The following is a 21,578-nucleotide window of genomic DNA, read 5'->3' as shown; positions in this document are numbered from 1 at the left end:
CTCTATAGCTATATCTCCCACATACGAGACTGAGAGGCACAATGCAGAAACCAATAGAGAGTGGGACCTCCATCTATGACACCGGTGAGGGTCAATGGGAAGGCTGACCTGTGTGTGTTTGTGTACGGGTGTGAGATTCCTGCTGGCGTCAGTTCCATGTTGGAAATGCTCCAGCCATTTGTATTAGTATTTATTCATTGGCTACTCTTCCTGGGGTCCAAACAAAGCAAAGCACCAACATGATGTATAAAACAACAGATATAACAGTGAACTATGTTTGTACTGAATGAGCTAAAGATAAAACTGTACATCCTATAACATCCCTACACCACCACATGTCCACAACACAAAATGTTCAGTACCAGCAGACAACAATTACAATGTGTGCGTATGCATGGGTCTGTACCTTTGTGTGTGTGTCTCTTCACAATCCCTGTTGTTCCATAAGGTGTATTTAAAAAACAAAAATCTGATTCTACTGCTTGCATCAGTTACCTGATGTGGAATAGAGTTCCATGTAGCCATGGCTCTATGTAGTACTGTGCACCTTCCATAGTCTGTTCTGGACTTGGGGACTGTGAGGAGACCTCTAGTGGCATGTCGTGTGGGGTATGCGTAAGTGTCCGACCTGTGTGCCAGTATTTTAAACAGACAGCTCGGTACATTCAGCTTGTCAACACCTCATACAAAAAACAGTAATGATGAAGTTCATCTCTCTTCCACTTTGAGCCATGAGAGATTGACATTGCATGTCATTAATGTTAGCTCTCTGTGTTCTTTTAAGGGCCAGCCGTGCTGCCCTGTTCAGAGCCAACTGCAATTTTCCTAAGTCCCTCTTTGTGGCACCTGACCACACAACTGAACAGTAATCCAGGTGTGACAAAACTAGGGCCTGTAGGACCTGCCTTGTTGATAGTGGTGTTAATAAGTTAGAGTAACGCTTTATTATGTACAGACTTCTCCCCTCTTAGCTACTGTTGTATCAATATGTTTTGACCATGACAGTTTACAATCCAGGGTTACTCCAAGCAGTCTAGTCACCTCAACTTGCTCAATTTCCACATTATTTATTACGAGATGTAGTGAATTATTTGTCCCAATACAATGTTTCTATTGGAAATATTTAGGACTAGTTTATTCCTTGCTATTAATTCCCAAAACTAACTGCAGCTCTTTGTTAAATGTTGCAGTCATTTCAGTCACTGTAGTAGCTGACATGTATAGTGTTGAGTCATCCACATACTGTACATAGACACACTGGCCTTACACAATGCCAGTGGCATGTTGTTAGTAAAGATTGAAAAAAGCAAGGGGCCTAAACAGCTACCCTGGTGAATTCCTGATTCTACCTGGATTACTGTATGTTGGAGAGGCTTCCATTAAAGAACACCTTCTCTGTGCTGTTAGACAGGTAACTCTTTATCCACATGATAGCAGTGGGTGTAAAGCCATAGCACATACGTTTTTCCAGCAGCAGACTATGATCGATAATGTCAAAAGCTGCACTGAGGTCTAACAAGCCCCCGCAATAATTGTATCATTAATTTCTCTCAGCCAATCATCAGTCATTTGTGTAAGTGCTGTGCTTGTTGAGGGTCCTTCCCTATAAGCGTGCTGAAAGTCTGTTGTCAATTTGTTTACTGTGAAATAGCTTTGTATCTGGTCAAACACCATTTTCCCCAGAAGTTTACTAAGGGTTGATAACAGGCTGATTGGTTGGCTTTTTGAGCCAGTAAAGGGTGTTTTACCATTATTGGGTAGTGGAATGACTTTAACTTCACTCCAGGCCTGAGGGCACACACTTTCTACTAGGCTTAAATTGAAGATGTGGCAAATAGGAGTGGCAATATCGTCCGCTATTGTCCTCAGTAATTTTCCATCCAGACTGTCAGACCCCGGTGGCTTGTCATTGTTGATGGACGACAATAACTTCTTCCACACTGTCTTTACGGAATTCAAAACTTCAATGCTTGTCTTTCATAATTTGGTCAGATATACTTGGATGTGTAGTGTCAGTGTTTGTTGCTGGCATGTCATCCCTAAGTTTGCTTATCTTGCCAATGGAAAAAGTCATTAAAGTAGTTGGCAATATCAGTGGGCTTTGTGATGAATGAGCCATCTGATTCAATAAATGATGGAGCCGAGTTGGCTTTTTTCCCCAAAATGTAGTGAAAGGTGCTCCAAAGCTTTTTACTATCAGTCTTTATGTCATTTATCTCTGTATAGTTTATTTTTATTTAGTTTAGTCACATGACTTTTTTATTTGCATTACGTTTGCCAATCAGTTGGGCTGCCAGACTTACTTGCCATTCCTTTTGCCTCATCCCTCTCAACCGTACAATTTTTCAATTCCTCATCAATCCATGGAGATTTACTCATTTTTACAGTCATTTTCTTAATGGGTGCGTGCTTATTAGTAACTGGAATATGCAATTGCATAAATGTGTCAAGTGCAGCGTCTGGTTGCTCCTTATTACACACCATAAGCCAGCAAATAATCTTTACATCATCAACATATGAATCACTACAAAACTTCTTGTATGACCTCTTAAACACTATATTAGGCCCAGCATTTGGAAATTTGTTTTTTCTAGATGTGGTTATTATATTGTGATTACTAAATGCTATGGATTTGGATACTGCTTTAAAGCACATTTCTGCAGCAGTAAAGATGTGATCAATACTGTACGTGTTGATAATTTAATTTCTGTGCTGTTTGTAAATAAATAAAATCAAATGTAATTATATAGCCCTTCGTACATCCACTGATGTCTCAAAGTGCTGTACAGAAACCCAGCCTAAAACCCCAAACACCAAGCAATGCAGGTGTTGAAGCAAATACCCGGATAGGTTGACTGACAACCTGAAACAGGTTCCAGGCACTGGTTACAGTTTGAAATTGTTTCTTGAGTGGGCAGTTTGATGACGTCTCTTCCTACTGAATGCCGTTCGGACTGGTTCAGTTGTAGCTTTCCCACTACACACTACTTGATTAGCATGCCCTGCTGGGGTACTATGCCGTCCGGAGATGGTTAGGGTTTGAGGGTGGTGTTACTGGCTGTGTCCATGCTTTTGACTTATGACCCCTGACAATACAGTAGCTGAACTGGAGGAGGGGCGGCTGGCTGCAGACATAGGGAGATTCTCAATTGGGTGAAAGTCTGTCCGCTCCTCGACTCCTCTGTCCTCCTCTCCTCCGTGACCTGGAAACCGTTGCGTGGTCGAGTTGTGGAGGAAAGTGTCGATTTGTTAGTAACTGAACTGAGGTTTGCTGCTCCGGCAGAGGATGCAGAAGTATCCTCGCAGTGGGGTGGCTAGTACGGAAGTGTTTTCAACCCCCCCCCCCCCCACCCCCGGCTACGTTTCTTCTTATCACTTTACACATTTATGTTGGGATTCCACCTGTCTAGACGTCATTTGTCTGATGATGCATGAGTGGAGGAGAGTCCAAATTTGGTTTCCACGTTTCCTTTCCGCCCAAGGAGATGAGCTAAACCAATTGAGAACCCTTGCCTGTGTGTGTGTGTGTGTGTGTGTGTGTGTGTGTGTGTGTGTGTGTGTGTGTGTGTGTGTGTGTGTGTGTGTGTGTGTGTGTGTGTGTGTGTGTGTGTGTGTGTGTGTGTGTGTGTGTGTGTGTGTGTGTGTGTGTTTATGTGTGTGTAAAAGAGAGTGTGTGTGTGTGTGTGTGTGTGTCTGTGTGTCCGTGTGTCCGTGTGTGTGTGTGTGTGTGTGTTTGGTGTATCATCATGTATGCTCCACTCCCTCCGGACAAAAACTCGCCCTTCTTTGTACCCCCTCTGTTTCTCTCTTCCTCTCTTCCCTTCTTTCTGTCCTCCATTCACCTCCCCCACTCTTTCATGGGTGCGTGCGTGTGTGCGCGTGTGTGTAATGAAAAAGCTCACATACCTCCCATCTGTAAAGCATCTATTCTAGGGCCCCGATATGTTGAACAAAGACAGAGGACCAAATCTGTTCTCCTCAGTCAAACTGTGAGGAAGACAAGAAACAATATTAGATCGAAGAGAAGTGACAGTCAGTAGATAGATGGCCACACTGCAGGGGAGCATTGAATGTGCTGTCTCTCTTGTTTTTAATGGACCATGGTAACTATTAGCAAGGCAATAGCCCTGTCGGGAGGAGGAGGAGGAAGATAATTGCAAAATTGACATAATTTTTCTATGGTTATCTAACAGGAAAAATTTACATGGAGAATATGATTTATAAACAATGTTCTTCTTTTATTTTGATGTCAAAAGATACTTTTTACGACGGAGAAAAGAGAATTGAAGGGAACATGTCACATGGCTCATTGTACTGAAGCTGGCATACTGGGTTCTTTGTGTGTGGACCGAGATATTTAATTGAGCCTGAACGAAGAGTGAAGAATTATAATAATTTCACACACACTGAGAAGGACTGTGGATTTACAGAGGCAACTAGCTTTGATGTAGAAACACTTACAAATTGAGCCACACTGAAAAAGCTTTACAGAAGACTAATGTATGCAAACCAGGCTACGATAGTGAGATAATCTCTCTCTCTCTCTGTCATGAAGAATCAGGCAAAAGAGGTCAAACCACTTCCACCTTCACATGACAACCAGTTCACACATTTCCAGGGCCATTGTCATTCCCCGTCTGTAGTCAACGTGACAGTAGAGGGTCAGGGGTTAGAGGTCAGGGGTCAGGGAGATGGATGGGAAGAGATGGTCATTTAGGGCCTCACCATAGATGAAAGACCACAGCCACACATCAACACATCTTACCGGAAAGGAAGACTTGGGGATGGCGGGACGGGGGAAGGAGATAAGAGATCAAAAATCAATGATGTAACCAAAAGATGGCAGGCACACATCTCACAGGAAAGACTATCCCAGGCTGAGGCCTGAGGAATGGAGAAGGATAGGAAAAGGGGAAGGGGATAAGACAAAAAGCAAAGCTATATAACCAGACAAAGATCTTCCGGTCCATAGGATTAAAGAGAACGGCCTGTCCCTGTCCACTCTAGAACCCCCCCGCTCTATGGTTATCCAGCTCTATGGTTATCCAGCTCTATGGTTATCCAGCTCTATGGTTATCCAAGTCTATGGTTATCCAGCTCTATGGTTATCCAGCTCTATGGTTATCCAGCTCTATGGTTATCCAGCTCTATTGTTATCCAGCTCTATGGTTATCTAGCTCTATGGTTATCCATCTCTATGGTTATCCAGCTCTATGGTTATCTAGCTCTATGGTTATCTAGCTCTATGGTTATCCAGCTCTATGGTTATCTAGCTCTATGGTTATCCAGCTCTATTGTTATCCAGCTCTATGGTTATCCAGCTCTATGGTTATCCAGCTCTATGGTTATCCAGCTCTATGGGTATCTAGCTCTATGGTTATCTAGCTCTATGGTTATCCAGCTCTATGGTTATCTAGCTCTATGGTTATCCAGCTCTATGGTTATCTAGCTCTATGGTTATCTAGCTCTATTGTTATCCAGCTCTATGGTTATCTAGCTCTATGTTTATCCAGCTCTATGGTTATCTAGCTCTATGGTTTTCCAGCTCTATGGTTATCCAGCTCTATGGTTATCTAGCTCTATGGTTACCCAGCTCTATGGTTATCTAGCTCTATGGTTATCCAGCCCTATGGTTATCCAGCTCTATGGTTTTTCAACTCTATGGTTATCCAGCTCTATGGTTATCCAGCTCTATGGTTATCCAGCTCTATGGTTTTCCAGCTCTATGGTTATCTAGCTCTATGGTTATCCAGCTCTATGGTTATCCAGCTCTATGGTTATCTAGCTCTATGGTTATCCATCTCTATGGTTATCCAGCTCTATGGTTATCTAGCTCTATGGTTATCTAGCTCTATGGTTATCCAGCTCTATGGTTATCTAGCTCTATGGTTATCCAGCTCTATTGTTATCCAGCTCTATGGTTATCCAGCTCTATGGTTATCCAGCTCTATGGTTATCCAGCTCTATGGTTATCTAGCTCTATGGTTATCTAGCTCTATGGTTATCCAGCTCTATGGTTATCTAGCTCTATGGTTATCCAGCTCTATGGTTATCTAGCTCTATGGTTATCTAGCTCTATTGTTATCCAGCTCTATGGTTATCTAGCTCTATGGTTATCCAGCTCTCTGGTTATCTAGCTCTATGGTTACCCAGCTCTATGTTTATCTAGCTCTATGGTTATCCAGTTCTATGGTTATCTAGCTCTATGTTTATCCAGCTCTATGGTTATCTAGCTCTATGGTTATCCAGCTCTATGGTTATCCAGCTCTATGGTTATCTAGCTCTATGGTTACCCAGCTCTATGGTTATCTAGCTCTATGGTTATCCAGCTCTATGGTTATCCAGCTCTATGGTTATCCAGCTCTATGGTTATCTAGCTCTATGGTTACCCAGCTCTATGGTTATCTAGCTCTATGGTTATCCAGCTCTATGGTTATCCAGCTCTATGGTTTTCCAATACTTAGCTAGCTGGATTTATCCCTCCAAACTTTGACTCCCGTCTCTGTCTTCTATTGATTTTGTTGTGGTTAGCGGTGGTTCAACATCTGTCCCTGCATATGTGTGTCTGCTGCTGCCCTTTGCCTTAGTTAAACTCCCATCCATCAATAAGGAGACCTGAGAAATCCCTGTGGTTGACTTAGAGAGCATATCATTCATTCACGAGCCCTGACTTCTCTTGACCGGTTATGTAACCTTTGCCCCCCTCCATCTCTGTCTTTCTCTCTCCCTCCAACTGCTCTGATGCCACTTCTCTCCAGCTGATCCTGTGCTGCTTCCAACCGTGTCAAAATCAAATCAAATCAAATGAGATTTTTCACATGGCCCGATATACAACAGGTGTAGACTTACAGTGAAATGCTTACTTACAAGCCCCTAACCAACAATGCAGTTAAGTTTTTTTTTAAAGATAGATAAGTAAAAAATTAAAATACATTTAAGAGCAGCAGTAGAGAGGCTATACAGGGGGTACCGGTACAGAGTCAATGTGCGGGGGTGTAGGTTAGTCAAGGTAATTGAGGTAATATGTACATGTAAGTAGAGTTAAAGTGACTATGCATAGATAATAAACAGAGAGTAGCAGCAGTGTAAAAGAGGGGGGGACAATGCAAATAGTCTGGGTAGCCATTTGATTAGCTGTTCAGGAGTCTTATGGCTTGGGGGTAGAAGCTGTTCAGAAGCCTCTTGGACCTAGACTTGTGTGTGGTTGTTTGAGTATGAGGTTGGATATTGTGGTGGCAAATCATTCAGTTTCCGTTTTTAAAAAATTGACAATTAAGTATCTATTCGATTCTTCCTCCCACTGTCCTTCTTTAAATGTCTCTCTCTCTCTTTCCCTCCTTTCTGTCTCTCTCCAGACTCATACTCAGCGGCGGGCAGCGAGGGTAGCATCTCCACCTCCGTGGCGTCCCTGCCCCCGACCCTGACGGCGTCCATTAGCTCCGCCCCCAACTCCCCGGGCTCGCGGCGTTCCGTCAGCACCCTGAAGAGGTGGCTGACCAATCCCGTCCGCAAGCTGAGCGCCGGGGCCGTCAACATCTCCACCAGCGCCAAGGGGGAGCGGCAGGACAGGAAGTTGGATGGGGGAAGCAAGCCCCCTCCTCCTATTCCACCCCCACGCCACAGTCATGGCCTGGGCCTGGGCCTGGGAGGGCTGGGGCTGGCCAGCCCCCTGGGATCAGAGGACCACCTCACCACTGTACTACCCATCACACACAAAGAGATGGTGAGTGGAGAGGCGTTGCTAAGCACCAGTGTTCAGGATACAGTGTAGACTAGGGTACATAGACCTACATACATAGCGGTGGAGGCTGCTGAGGGGAGGGCAGCTCATAATAATTTCTGGAGCGGAGGAAATGGAACGGCATCAAGCCATGTGTTCGATGTATCTGACACCATTCCACCAACTCCGCTCCAGCCGTTACCGCGAGCCTGTCCTCCCCAATTGAGATGCCACCAACCTCCCGTGACACATACAGGTATGTACATATGTCACAGTGAGGAGTAGCTGCTGTACACTGGGACAATGGCAAGTGACAGATTTGAAATGTGCCTCCTCAAGAGTAAACTCATCCGTATACTCTGTAAAAATGCCACAGTGTTCTACATACAGTAGCTAAATATACATGTATCATATCACAAGATAGCATAGGCTTATGAACAGGCTCAAGAGCAAATAGACAAATGATTGTTTAGTACAGCTGCCTGTCAAACACAGATCTACAACTCTTCCCCGTGTAAATATATAGCGGTGCCAGCTTCCCCATAGATAAACAGTATGTTTTATCTCTACTTAGCTTCCCTGACCACAGCCTATTGACAGTACAATGCCTCGCCTATGAATACTATCAATGACCGCTGCGTTGTAAACACACGGACAGTGGGATAGCTATGGCAGGGGTGATGCTGCTTGTTACGCAATCAACAGCACCCTGTCCGTTCACCTCTGGGGACGTTTCTGACCCAGTCACAGCGTAACACTGACTCACGTCGATGTGTTGAGTGATTTTGCTGTGTTATGTTGAGTAACGATGTTCCTTCTGTCTAGCTGGGTGTGTATGTGTGTGCTCATGCGGTGTGTGTGTGTGTGTTGTAGGAGTGCAGGTATAATTTGGCCAGTCCTGAGGATCTCTCCCCGGCAACCCTAAACTCTCCCAGCTACCTGTCTGACTCGCTACAAGGCTGTACTTCACTGGCCTACACACATGTGAGTCAACACGCGTGCGTGCACACACACACACACGCACACACACACACACACACACTCTGAGTTCACACCTACAGCCCCGTGTAACAGAAGTAGTGTGGGGAATCATGTTTGCTTGTTGACAATCTTTGCCTGAGACCTGACAACTTGTCTTAGCCCACCCGAGCAAATGCCTAGGTCTAGGAGGCTTAACAAGGTAGCTACGGTCATGCAATCTATCTAATCAACAGGGTCAGAGAGCACATACTCAGTCAACGTATCCAACCTGAGGAAACACAATATAATCGTACTGAACTGATGAATAAATGAATTGGTCATCCATTTATGGTATTGGCTGTTGCTGCTCAGTGTGTAGGGTTAGGGGAGATAGTCATGATTTTCTCTGGGGGTGGGGGTGTGAAGTCCCCCCTCACACCCCCACCCCCCGAAGGGCCTCTCAGAGTTAATCAGGAGGAGGCCGTCCAGTGGATGCGTCCCAAACGGGCCCATATAGGTCTCTGGTCAAAAGTAGTGCACTAATATGTAGGGAACAGGGTGCCATTCGGGACGCACACCCTTGTTGGGGTTCCGTGTGGTGGACGCTTCGCATTCAGCTGCAAAGAACATGCCTCCAGATGAAGAGGAAACGGCACGGAGGAGAAAAAGGACGGAAGATGCCGTGTTCCCGGGAACGACAGCGTCTAGACGATGGCTGTGCTCTTTCATTAACACATCAAACACTGGGAATGATGTGTGAACGGCAACAGCAAATGGGATAGATGGTGTTTGAAACCGAGACGGTTGGTAAGGGGGCCAAGATAAAGATAATGGATACTGTGTCAGGTAGACGTAAGAGAGACATGACTAACTGGAATCTTACCGGTTCTGACAAAGCTTTTAAAACTCAGTGAACAAGGGATCTACAGTGGCAAGAAAAAGTATGTGAACCCGTTGGAATTACCTCGATTTCTGAATAAATTGTTCATCAAATTTGATCTGACCTTCATCTAAGTCACAACAATAGACAAACACAGTGTACTTAAACTAATAACACACCAAATTATTGTATTTTTCTTGTCTATATTGAATACATCATTTAAACATTCACAGTGTAGGTTGGAAAAAATATGTGAAGCCCTAGGCTGATGACTTCTCCAAAAGCTAATTGGAGTCAGGAGTCAACTAACCTGAAGTCCAATCATTGATATGAGATTGGTGATGTTGGTTAGAGTTGCCCTGCCCTATATTAAACACTCACAAAATGTGAGTTTGCTATTCACAAGAAGCATTGCCTGATGTGAATCATGCCTCGAACAAAAGAGATCTCAGAAGACCTAAGATTAAGAACTGTTGCCTTGCATAAAGCTGGAAAGGGTTACAAAAGTATCTCTAAAAGACAAATTGTCTATAAATGGAGAAATGTCAGCACTGTTGCTACTCTCCCTAAGAGTGGCTGTCCTGCAAAGATGACTGCAAGAGCACAGTGCAGAATGCTCAATGAGGTTAAGAAGAATCCTAGAGTGTCAGCTAAAGACTTACAGAAATCTCTGGAAGATGCTAACATCTCTGTTGACGAGTCTACGATACGTAAAACGCTAAACAAGAATGGTGTTCATGGGAGGACACCACGGGAAGAAGCCACAGCTGTCCCAAAAAAACATTGCTGCACGTCTGAAGTTTGCAAAAGAGCATCTGGATGTTGCACAGCGCTTCTGGCAAAATATTCTGTGGACAAATGAAGCTAAAGTTGTGTTGTTTGTAATGAACACACAATACTATATGTGTGGAGATAAAAAGACAGGACAGCAACATCAAAACCTCATCCCAACTGTAAAGTATGGTGGAGGGAGCATTGTGGTTTGGGTCTGCTTTGCTGCCTCAGGGCCTGGACAGCTTGCTATCATCGATGGAAAAATGAATTCCCAAGTTTATCAATACTTTTTGCAGTAGAATGTAAGGCTCCTGAGTGGCGCAGCAGCCTAAGGCACTGCATCTCAGTGCTAGAGACATCACTGCAGTCCCTGGTTTGAATCCCAGCTGTATCACATCCGGCCGTGATTGGAAGACCCATAGGGAGGCGCATAATTGGCCCAGCTTTGTCTGTGTTTGGCCGGTGTGGGCCGTCATTGTAAATAAGATAATTGTTCTTGACTGACTTGCCTAGTTAAATAAAGGTTCAATAAAACGTGTAAAAATAAACATCTGTCCACCAATTGAAGGACAACAGAAGTTGGGTGATGCAACATGACAATGACCCAAAACACCGAAGTAAATCAACAAGCTTTTACAGAAGAAAAAGCCTTCTGGAGTGGCCCAGTCCTGACCTCAACCCAATTGAGATGCTGTGGCATGACCTCAAGAGAGCGGTGTAAAAACGTGTCACACCAGACATCACAAGAATATTGCTGAAATGAAACAGTTTTGTAAATGGTCAAAATTCCTCCTGACCGTTGTGCAGGTCTGATCCGCAACTACAGAAAACATTTGGCTGAGGTTGTTGCTTCCAAAGGAGGGTCAACCTGTTATTAAATCCAAGGTTTCACACACATTTTCCAACCTGCACTGTGAATGTTTACACAGTATGTTCAATAAAGACATGAAAACGTAGAATTGTTTGTGTGTTATTAGTTTAAGCAGACTGTGTTTGTCTATTGTTGTGACTAAGATGAAGATCAGATCCAATTGTACGACCAATTTAAGCAGAAATCCAGGTAATTCCAAAGGGTTCACATACTTTTTCTTGCCACTGTATATCTGAACTTGTCCAATAAGAACACAGATCTTCGTATTCCGTTGCAAAACGTTTTGTTACAGTGTGCCCTACTAAACATAACGCAGGTGCACCAGACCACCCCATCAGTCTGCTAAGTGTGTTATTCCCCTCCAGTTCTGGCTGTGGGAATAAGAACTCAGTCATAATAACAGTCAGTCAGGATTACACACAGACAGAGACAGGGGAGAGAAGGAAAGGAGATCACTGGTTCCGTCTGTCCTGTCAGGGACAAGGTGGAGAGAGAGGGACAGGGAGAAAGAGAGACATGGGAGTGAGCGAAGGATAGGGGAGAGAGCGAGACAGAAGGGGGGGGGGGGCAGGAGAGAGTGTGAGAGAGAATAAGAAAAATAGAGAGAAAGGAAGAGGCGGATTAATGTATGTAGGTCAGTCATCTCGGGGTCACGGCTTCTGTCATTCTGCGTTCTCTCTCTCTCTCTCTCTCTCTCTCTCGCTCTCTCTCTGTTTTTCTCTTCTGACCACCCACAGGAGATAAAAGATTAGACTTTCATTCTGCCAAACATCTTATTCTCATTCACTCTTATACACATTCTAGTAACTTCCCTTTCTCTTTATCTCAGATACAGTACATTCTGCTTAGTGCTGACACAATTTCCTGCTCTCCCTCTTCATTCAGGATACTGCTAATCTGACCTGACATTCCGACAGAGGCCCGGGTTTGATCAATTGTTTATTATTTGATGGTCAACGGAAAATTCCTAGACTGACTTCAGTCAAACAGTCAAAAAATGTAGTACTGTTAACCAAGGAACTGTAGTAAAATGACTATAATGTACCAAGAGTTATAGCTCCGCTTGCTCTAGTCATCAAATGGTCTTTCCTTCCTCTCTTCAGGAGAGATCAACTTTTGTCTGGACTGTACTGCTTGGATGCACTTTGAGAGATTTAGAGTTTCTCCTTCAAGTAGGAAAAGGCAGAAGAAAAAAAAGAGTTTGGATAGTTCTTGGAATAGAATTTTAGCACCGTGCACGCCCACACACGCCTGGCACGCACGCTAACGCGCACACACTACCTCCACCTCACGAAGGCATGGTCTCCCTGTAGGAACCACATCCGCCGTGATATCGGCTTCCGTTGAACTTTTGGAAAGCAAAAATAGAGGATGCGAGAAAGAGAGAGAGTTCTTTCCTGTGGGCTTCCGCCAGAGCAGAGGACATCTGGTAAGGATCAGGATCGGCCAGTCAGGGAGCGTCCTGTCAGCCAGGGTAGAGCTAGGGCGGGAGGATTCCTAACAGGGCAGGAAAGCTAGGACACACACACGGGCGGCCAGGCCGACACACACACACACACACCCACTGTGTACACTACATCTTAAGTAAAAGGTCACATTTCCAGAAGTTGATGGGAAATAAAAGGCCATAGGTGAATATATACTGTCGCTATGCCGAGGAGTCTGGCCGGGAGTAAACATTTGAACAAATAGCGGCAGAACAGGCTGAACCAGGCCAGAGGGCAGGGGCAGTGCTGAACTAGAGAAAGTAGCCTCCATCCATCAGGGAGACCGGCAGAGGAGTCACAGGGATTCGTTTTTTATTAAGTATTTATTAAGGATCCCCATTACTCTTCCCAGTGTCCAGCAACATTAAGGCAGTTATATACCATTTAAAATATTACATGACATTACATTTCATAACACTTTTCACAACACATTAACTGTGTGCCGTCAGGCCACTACTCTACTACCACATAAACTGCATGACCAAAAGTATGTGGACACCTGCTCATCGAACGTCTCATTCCAAAAGCATGGGCATTATAAAACCCCTTTGTTGCTATAACAGCTTCCACTAGATGTCTTTCCACTAGATGTTGGAACATTGCTGTGGGGACTGGCTCACAGTCAGTGTTCCAATTCAGCCCAAAGGTGTTCGATGGGGTTGACGTCAGGGCTCTATGCAGGCGAGTCAAGTTCTTCAAAACTGATCTCAACAAACCATTTCTGTATGGACCTCACTTTGTGCACCGGGGACATTGTCATGCTGAAACAGGAAAGGGCCTTCCCCAAACTGTTGCCACAAAGTTGGAAGCACTGAATCGTATAAAATTTTATTGTTTGCTGAAGTGTTAAGATTTCCCTTCACTGGAACTGAGGGGCCTAAACCAAACCATGAAAAACAGCCCCAAACCTTTATTCCTCCTCCACCAAACTTTACAGTTGCCACTATGCATTCGGGCAGGTAGCGCTCTCGTGGCATCCGCCAAACACAGATTTGTCCGTCGGACTGCCAGATGATTAAGCGTGAAAAATCATTCCAGAGAACGTGTTTCCACTGCTCCAGAGTCAATGGCGGCGAGCTTTACACCACTCCAGCCGAAGCTTGGCATGGTGCATGGTGATCTTAGGCTTGTGTACGGCTGCTCGGCCATGGAAACCCATTTCATGAGGCTCCCGAACAAACAATTCTTGTGCTGGCATTGCTTCCAGAGACAGTTTGGAGCTCGGTAGTGAGTGTTGCAACCGAGGACAGACGTTCTTTAAGCGCTCGGCGACGCTCAATCAGGCCTTTGTGGCAGAGGGTCCAGACGAAAGCCACTCCTCAGTAAAAGGCACGACAGCCAGCTTGGAGTTTGCCAAAGGCACCTAAAGAGTCTCAGACCATGAGAAACAAGATTCTCTGGTCGGATGAAACCAAGATTGAACTCTTTGGCCTTGATGCCAAGCATCACATCTGGTAGAAACCTGGAACCATTCCTACGGTGAAGCATGGTGGTGGCAGCATCATGCTGTGTTTTTTTTCAGCGGAAGGGACTAGTCAGGACCGAGGGAAAGATGAACGGAGCGAAGTACAGAGAGATCCTTGATGAAAACCTGCTCCAGAGCATTCAGGACCTCAGACTGGGGCGAAGGTTCACCTTCTAACAGGACAACGACCCTAAGCACACAGCCAAGACATTGCAGGAGTGGCTTCGGTAGTCTCTGAATGTCCTTTAGTGTCCTAGCCAGAGCCTGCTCTAACATTTCTGGAGAGACCTGAAAATAGCTGTGTAGCAACACTCCCCATCCAACCTGACAGGGCTTGAGAGGATCTGCAGAGAAGAATGGAACAAACTCCCCAAATACAGGTGTGCCAAGCGTGTAGCGTCATATCTGAGAAAACTCGATGCTGTAATCGGTGCCAAAGGTGCTTCAATAAAGTACTGAGTAAAGGGTCTGAATAGAGTCTGTAGAGTGCGTTTAGGATGTTTGATTAGTTGTGTACTGTGGGTCAAAGTCAAGGGAAGATGGGCACGGCCGGAACATGGAGGCCTAAGAAGTGTGGACAAACCGAGGGTTTACTCAGTCACGAGGGAATAAAGGAGTGGTTTGCTGACCATTTAAACAGGGGAGTCAAGTGTGTGTAAGTCTTCAGAAGGTTGACAAACACGCATTCGGTGCTATTGTAAGCAGAAGACCGTGGGCAATGAACAAAGAGATGCTTATTTCTCACACAAGCATGACAGCGTATCTTACTGATCACACAAGCATTTCTGTAGAGTGTAGAGACACTGCTTCAATGTTCAAGAATCTCCAAGGGAATGTTTCTAAGTTCCCGGGAAAGTAGCCTGTGAAAAGGCACTCATGTTTACCTCACCAACTCCATTGATTAGATCGCTGCGACATGTTTACTATGTCCCACTCTTCCTGAATTGATTGGGTGTGGATGCCATCAAGTGTATGATGACACAATGTTCAGTACTGTCTGGTCTAATTCACGCACTTAAAGAGAAGACGCCTGGTTATCCCTACTTCGTCTGATCTGGCGGACTTAGTAAACACAAATGCTTTGTTTGTAAATAATATCTGAGTGCTGGAGTGTGCCCCTAGATATCCTTGAATTTCAAAAACAAGAAAATCATGCCGTCTTGTTTGCTTGATAAAAGGGATTTGAAATCATTTACTCTTTTACTTTACATTTTAGAAATTACATTTACTTTTGATACTTAAATATATTTAAAACCACATACTTTTACACCTTTACTAAAGTAGGATTTTACTGGGTGACTTTCACTTTTACGTGAGTCAAGGTATCTTTACTTTTACTCAAGTATGACAATTGGGTACTTTTCCCACCACTATCTCTGTGTTATCACTCTTTCATCCCTTTCATCCCACTCTTTCTTTCATCCCACTCTTTCTTTCATATTCCCAGTTGCCTTGCCATGATTAAATGCAGTGGTAAGTGCTTTCAGTTTTGCCCAAATGCTGCCATCAATCCACAGTTTCTGGTTAGGGAAGGTTTTAAGAGTCACAGTGGATACAACATCTCCTATACACTTCCTTATAAACTCACTCACTGAGTCAGCGTATATGTCAATGTTGTTCTCTGAGGCTACCCGGAACATATCCCAGTCCACGTGATCGAAGCAATCTTAAAGCGTGGAATCCAATTGGTCAGACCAGCATTGGATAGACCTAAGTACGGGCGCTTCCTGTTTTAGTTTCTGCCTATAGGAGGGGAGCAACAAGATGGAGTCATGATCAGATTTGCCATTAGGAGGGCAAGGGAGGGCTTGTGTGCATCGCGGAAGTTAGAGAAACAATGTTACTCGCTCGTGTACTGCAATTGATATGCTGATAGAATTTAGGTAGCCTTGTTCTCAAATTAGATTTGTTAAAATCCCCAGCTACAATAAATGTAGCCTCAGGATATATGGTTTCCAGTTTGCATAAAGTCCAGTGATGTTCCTTGATGGCCGTCTTGGTATCACTTGCGGGGGGATATACACGGCTGTGACAATAAACAAGGAGAGTTCTCTTGCGAGGTAATATAGTCGGCATTTGATTGTGAGGAATTCTAGGTCAGGTGAACAAAAGGACTTGAGTTCCTGTATGTTGTTACAATTACACCATGAGTCAATCATGAAACATACACCCCCGCCCTTCTTCTTACCGGAGAGATGTTTATTCCTGTCGGCGCGATGCACTGAAAATCCCATTGGCTGTACCGACTCCGACAGCATGTCCCAAGCTAGCCATGTTTCCGTGAAACAGAGAGTGTTACAATCCCGGATATCTCTTTGGAAAGCAACTCTTGCCCTGATTTCATCGACTTTGTTAACTAGGGACTGGACATTAGAGAGCAATATACTCGGAAGCAGGTGTTTGGTGTGCGGGCATCCGAAGCCTCACTAGAAGACCGCACCCTCTCCTCCGGCAGCGTTGTTTTGGGCCCGGCCTCTGGAATCACTTCAAATACCCTGGGAGGTGCAGACAAAGGATCCGCTTTGGGAAAGTCGTATTCCTGGTCGTAATGCTGGTTGTGCTGGTAAGTTGAAGACTCTCTGATATCCAATAGTTCTTTGCGGTTGTATGTAACACTTAAGGTTTTCTGGGCTAACAATGTAAGAAATAATACATAAAAACACTAAATACTGCACAGTTTCCTAAGGACAAGAAGCCAAGCTGCCATCTCTATCGGCGCGATGTTACTGATCTTGATGGCCCAAATTTGGGAGTCTGGCTCATGGACTACAATTGGTGAAAGTAAGAACTACAATTGAAGACAAAAATGCAGTCAAAGAAGATAATAATTATTCTGCCAACAACTTTATTGCGAGGACATAGGGACATACTAAGGTAAAAAAGGAACGTGAGCAAGTGTTTAAATGATAATTGAAATGAGTGCAGGATTTGAATAACTTGATAAAATGATGGAAGTAAACACTGGAATTGAACAAATCATTCTGGAAAGAGCAACCATTGGTATGGTACTAGAGTTAGAGGCTACAGGATTTACATTCCCATGTACTATAGGACTTTACTGTCACTTTTGTGTTCCTTTGGCCGAACAGTTTCAATCAATCCGAATGGAGAAAGCCCATTAAAACCACTGACAAATCATTTGTTGCCACGCTAGTGTCACACACAACCCATAAAGCATATTTAGAACTTTATCATTCAGAATGATAAAAAACGTGTGAAAATACAGTGTTATGGTATCTTGGCTATATCGCCCAGCCCTAATTGGGTGCTATGCTAACACCACAGAGATCCAATGAAATTATATGTAATTCTATGCACAAGACATTCTGTACACCACACTCCTTTACAGGCCCAATAATTCTCTACCGACCCTGTTCTTTCGTTCTCTCCCTCTGTCTTTCTCTTTCATGGTGACTTCACCACACCATACACTATTATTGGTGACAATCAGATCCCCTTATCATTCTGTCACTGTCCCTAGTGTCTGGCTGCTCTCCCTCCCTGGTCACCTTGGCAACCGGCATCATTATCCTCTCTCCCTCAGTCTCTCACTTTGCCTCTCTCTCTCTCTCTCTCTCTCTCTCTCTCTCTCTCTCTCTCTCACTCTCTCTCCCTCTGCCTCTTTGCATCCCTCCCTCTCTCCCCCGCTCTCTCCCCCTCCCTCTCTCCCTACCTTTGCCTTTCTCTCTCTTTGCCTCACCTTCTCACCCCCCCCCCGTTACATCGCCTCTCCATCCCTCAGTTTGATCTTTCCCTTGCCCCTTGTCCTCTCCCTCTATATTAAAAATGCCATAAATGCCAAAATGCCATATCATAACCATATGCCCTGTCCCCTCTGTTTCACCAGGATACTCAGCCCACCAATGTCTATCCAGATGACAACGGCTCAGTGTTGACGGACGACACCTCCAGCCAATCATCAGCCGCAGCTGACAATGAGGAGAGGAGGAGTGCCTTAGAGAAGAGCATGCAAGTGGTTCCCCTTTAGTTACACAACACAACACTACACTTCGCTCTAAGACTGATCCAAAGTGTGATGTACAACACAGCATTGCCATACGTACCAACACACCGCCAGCAGTTACATGAGAATGTCACCCTGTCAAGACTGTTTGCAAATACTTTGTTTTGATGGGGATGACAGGGGGCACCAAAAGTCTGCAATATTTGTCATCCTCTGCCTCTCTGTCCAGGTACGTACTGAAGGAACTCATAGAGACAGAGAAACTGTATGTGGAAGACCTGAGGTACATAGTAGAGGTGAGAGTACAGTATTATATGCGTATTCAATGACAGACATAAAAAACAGTGGCTTATAAAGTTTGAAAACCCACCCACCTAGGTATTATATCACCTGGCCTTGAAAACATTGTCATCACAATACCTTCAGTGTCTTTCAACACAGCTTGGTCTGGCTCCAAAAACGGCCATTTCTGTTATTGGGTTGATTTGATGAACGCACATACAGTACCAGTCAAAAGTCTGGACACACCTACTCATTCAAGGGTTTTTCTTTATTTGTACTTATTGACGCTGTGCTTACCATAATATGGACTTAGTCTTTTACCAAATAGGGTTATCTTCTGTATACCAACCCTACCTTGTCACAACACAACTGATTGTCTCAAACACATTAAGAAGGAAAGAAATTCCCCAAATGATCTTTTAACAAGGCACACCTGTTAATTGAAATGCATTCCAAGTGACGCAGGTTGAGAGAATGCCAAGAGTGTGCAAAGCTGTTATTAAAGCAAAGGGTGGCTACTTTGAAGAATCTAAAATCTATTTTGATTTGTTTAACACTTTTAAACAAATTACATGTGTTATTTCATAGTTTTGATGTCTTCACTACTATTCTGCAATGTATGAAATAGCAAAAATAGAGAAAAACCCTGAAATGAGTAGGTGTGTCCAAAGATTTGAATGGCACTGTATATTTCGGTAATACGTAGGCTTTAGCTCAGAGGGTTAACACTGTCTTGTTGTGCGTGGGAAACCAGGGTTTGAATCCCAGTCAGTCATATACAGTATATCTGATCTGAGGTTGTGTGTGTGTGTGTGTGTCACCACTACAGGGCTACATGGCCACTATGAATACCAAGGGCATACCTGAGGACATGAAGGGGAAAGACAAGATTATATTTGGAAACATTCACCAAATGTTCGACTGGCATAAAGAGTGAGTGTCGAAGATGTACTGTGCAGAGTGTGATTGTGTGTGATAGTGTGTGTGTAACCTGTCTCTCTCTGTCTAGTTACTTCCTGGGGGAACTGGAGAAGTGTATAGCAGAACCAGAGAGACTGGCTCAACTTTTCATAAAGCATGTGAGTCTACTTACACCATCACTCAGAGACAGTGGGCCACAGGCAGCGGGCGAGTATCTGTTTCCTGTTTCTGTTTGGTGTGAGTTGAGGTAAATAGCTGTGAGGATACACATGAAGAGCTCATGTTAACCCTCCAACATGCCGTGCCTCTGTCTAGATTTCTGTCAGCTGCTAGCATTCGCTCCTACATTTCCCTGTTATAGATAGGTCTCAGACGTGCGGGCGCACACACACACACCAGCGTTTCCCCCTCCACTTCCTTGTTATTGATAGCTAGGGTCTTAGACCTGCCTGTGTTTTTCTAGCCACAGACAGACTGGCTAGCCTCCAGACCAGACAAGACTTGAGCAGTCAGTGTGTGTATGTGTGTGTGTATGTGCATGCCCTTGTGTGCATGCCCCAGTGTGTGTGTGTGTGTGTGTGTGTGTGTGTGTGTGTGTGTGTGTGTGTGTGTGTGTGTGTGTGTGTGTGTGTGTGTGTGTGTGTGTGTGTGTGTGTGTGTGTGTGTGTGTGTGTGTGTGTGTGTGTGGTGTGGCTGGTCCCAAGCGGTCAGGAAGCAAGTGGAGAATAACAGTCTGAAGAAACAGGCAGAAGAAAAGCCACATAAAAAAGTCTACGAAATAATAAACACGAGGCTATTTGATACGGAGGTCATTTTCCTCCAACCCCAAAGACAACCTATTTCTGCCCCTGTATCTGTGGTCTGATACGGAGAAAAATTAACAGGAGAAGAAAGACGTAGCGTACAGATATACTGCAGAGTTTATTGTTTAGATGTGGTACATGATGTGTTCCGTGCAGAGAATTACATATATGTTAATGAAGACAGAGTGGTCATGTTGGGTTAATTTAACAAACTTGGAGTAAAATAGATTGAGTTAATGAGTTCCCTCTCTCCCTCTCCCACCCTCTCTCCCTGTCCGTTAAAACTCTCCCTCCCTCTCTCCCTGTCCATTAAAACTCCCCCTCTCTCCCTGTCCGTTAAAACTCTCCCTCCCTCTCTCCCTGGCCTTTAAAACTCTCACTCCCTCTCTCCCTGGCCTTTAAAACACTCCCTCCCTCTCTCCCTGTCCGGTAAAACTCTCCCTCCCTCTCTCCCTGACCTTTAAAACTCTCCCTCCCTCTCTCCCTGTCCGTTAAAACTCTCCCTCCCTCTCTCCCTGTCCGTTAAAACTCTCCCTCCCTCTCTCCCTGTCCGTTAAAACTCTCCCTCCCTCTCTCCCTGGCCTTTAAAACTCTCCCTCCCTCTCTCCCTGTCCGTTAAAACTCTCCCTCCCTCTCTCCCTGTCCGTTAAAACTCTCCCTCTCCGTTAAAACTCTCCCTCCCTCACTCTGTAACGGAAGAGAGTCGGACCGAAATGCAGCGTGGTGGTTATTCATGATCTTTAATGAAGAAATGACGATACATGAAACAACTATACAAAAATACAAAACAACAAACGGAACGTGAAACCTAATTACAGCCTATCTGGTGAAACTACACAGAGACAGGAACAATCACCCACGAAATACAAAGTGAAACTCAGGCTACCTAAATACGGTTCCCAATCCAAGACAACGAGAATCACCTGACTCCGATTGAGAACCGCCTCAGGCAGCCAAGCCTATACTAGACACACCCCTAATCAACCACAATCCCAATGCCTACAAAAAACCCAATAAGACAATACAATAACCCCATGTCACACCCTGGCCTGAACAAATAATTAAAGAAAACACAAAATACTAAGACCAAGGCGTGACACTCTCCCTGTCCGTTAAAACTCTCCCTGTCCGTTAAAACTCTCCCTCCCTCTCTCCCTGTCCGTTAAAACTCTCCCTGTCCGTTAAAAACTCTCCCTGTCCATTAAAACTCTCCCTCGCTCTCTCCCTGTCCGTTAAAACTCTCCCTCCCTCTCTCCCTGTCCGTTAAAACTCTCCCTCCCTCTCTCCCTGTCCGTTAAAAGTCTCCCTGTCCGTTAAATCAATTCAAAAGGACTTGAAGACGTGATGAAGTTAAAAGGGCTATGGGGGAATAAAGCAGCTCGTAACTACATCTAATGGTGTCAAGCTGTGACAACAAGCACACTGGGAACATGGCCTGTAGAAAAAGTCCA

General features: G+C 44.6%; 1 protein-coding gene across 5 annotated transcripts in view; it reads left to right on the top strand.

Moving 5' to 3' along the window:
- LOC109869141 (rho guanine nucleotide exchange factor 25) overlaps nt 1-21,578 on the top strand; it is a 134,766-nt gene that overhangs the window by 82,351 nt on the left and 30,837 nt on the right. For 4 of the 5 annotated variants that reach the window (XM_031803851.1, XM_020459051.2, XM_020459052.2 and 1 more), the window contains 6 exons: nt 7,356-7,723; nt 8,594-8,704; nt 18,005-18,126; nt 18,351-18,417; nt 19,233-19,336; nt 19,413-19,482. In XM_031803851.1, the coding sequence (XP_031659711.1) occupies nt 7,356-7,723; nt 8,594-8,704; nt 18,005-18,126; nt 18,351-18,417; nt 19,233-19,336; nt 19,413-19,482 (842 nt within the window). The remainder of the gene's footprint in view (nt 1-7,355; nt 7,724-8,593; nt 8,705-18,004; nt 18,127-18,350; nt 18,418-19,232; nt 19,337-19,412; nt 19,483-21,578) is intronic. The other variant, XM_031803853.1, reaches the window with a different exon arrangement.

The sequence above is a fragment of the Oncorhynchus kisutch genome, linkage group LG24 (genome assembly GCF_002021735.2).
Source record: "Oncorhynchus kisutch isolate 150728-3 linkage group LG24, Okis_V2, whole genome shotgun sequence".
NCBI classification, from domain to species: domain Eukaryota; kingdom Metazoa; phylum Chordata; class Actinopteri; order Salmoniformes; family Salmonidae; genus Oncorhynchus; species Oncorhynchus kisutch.
Note: the sequence above shows the minus strand (reverse complement) of the source record. Positions and strands in the feature narration are given on the sequence as shown.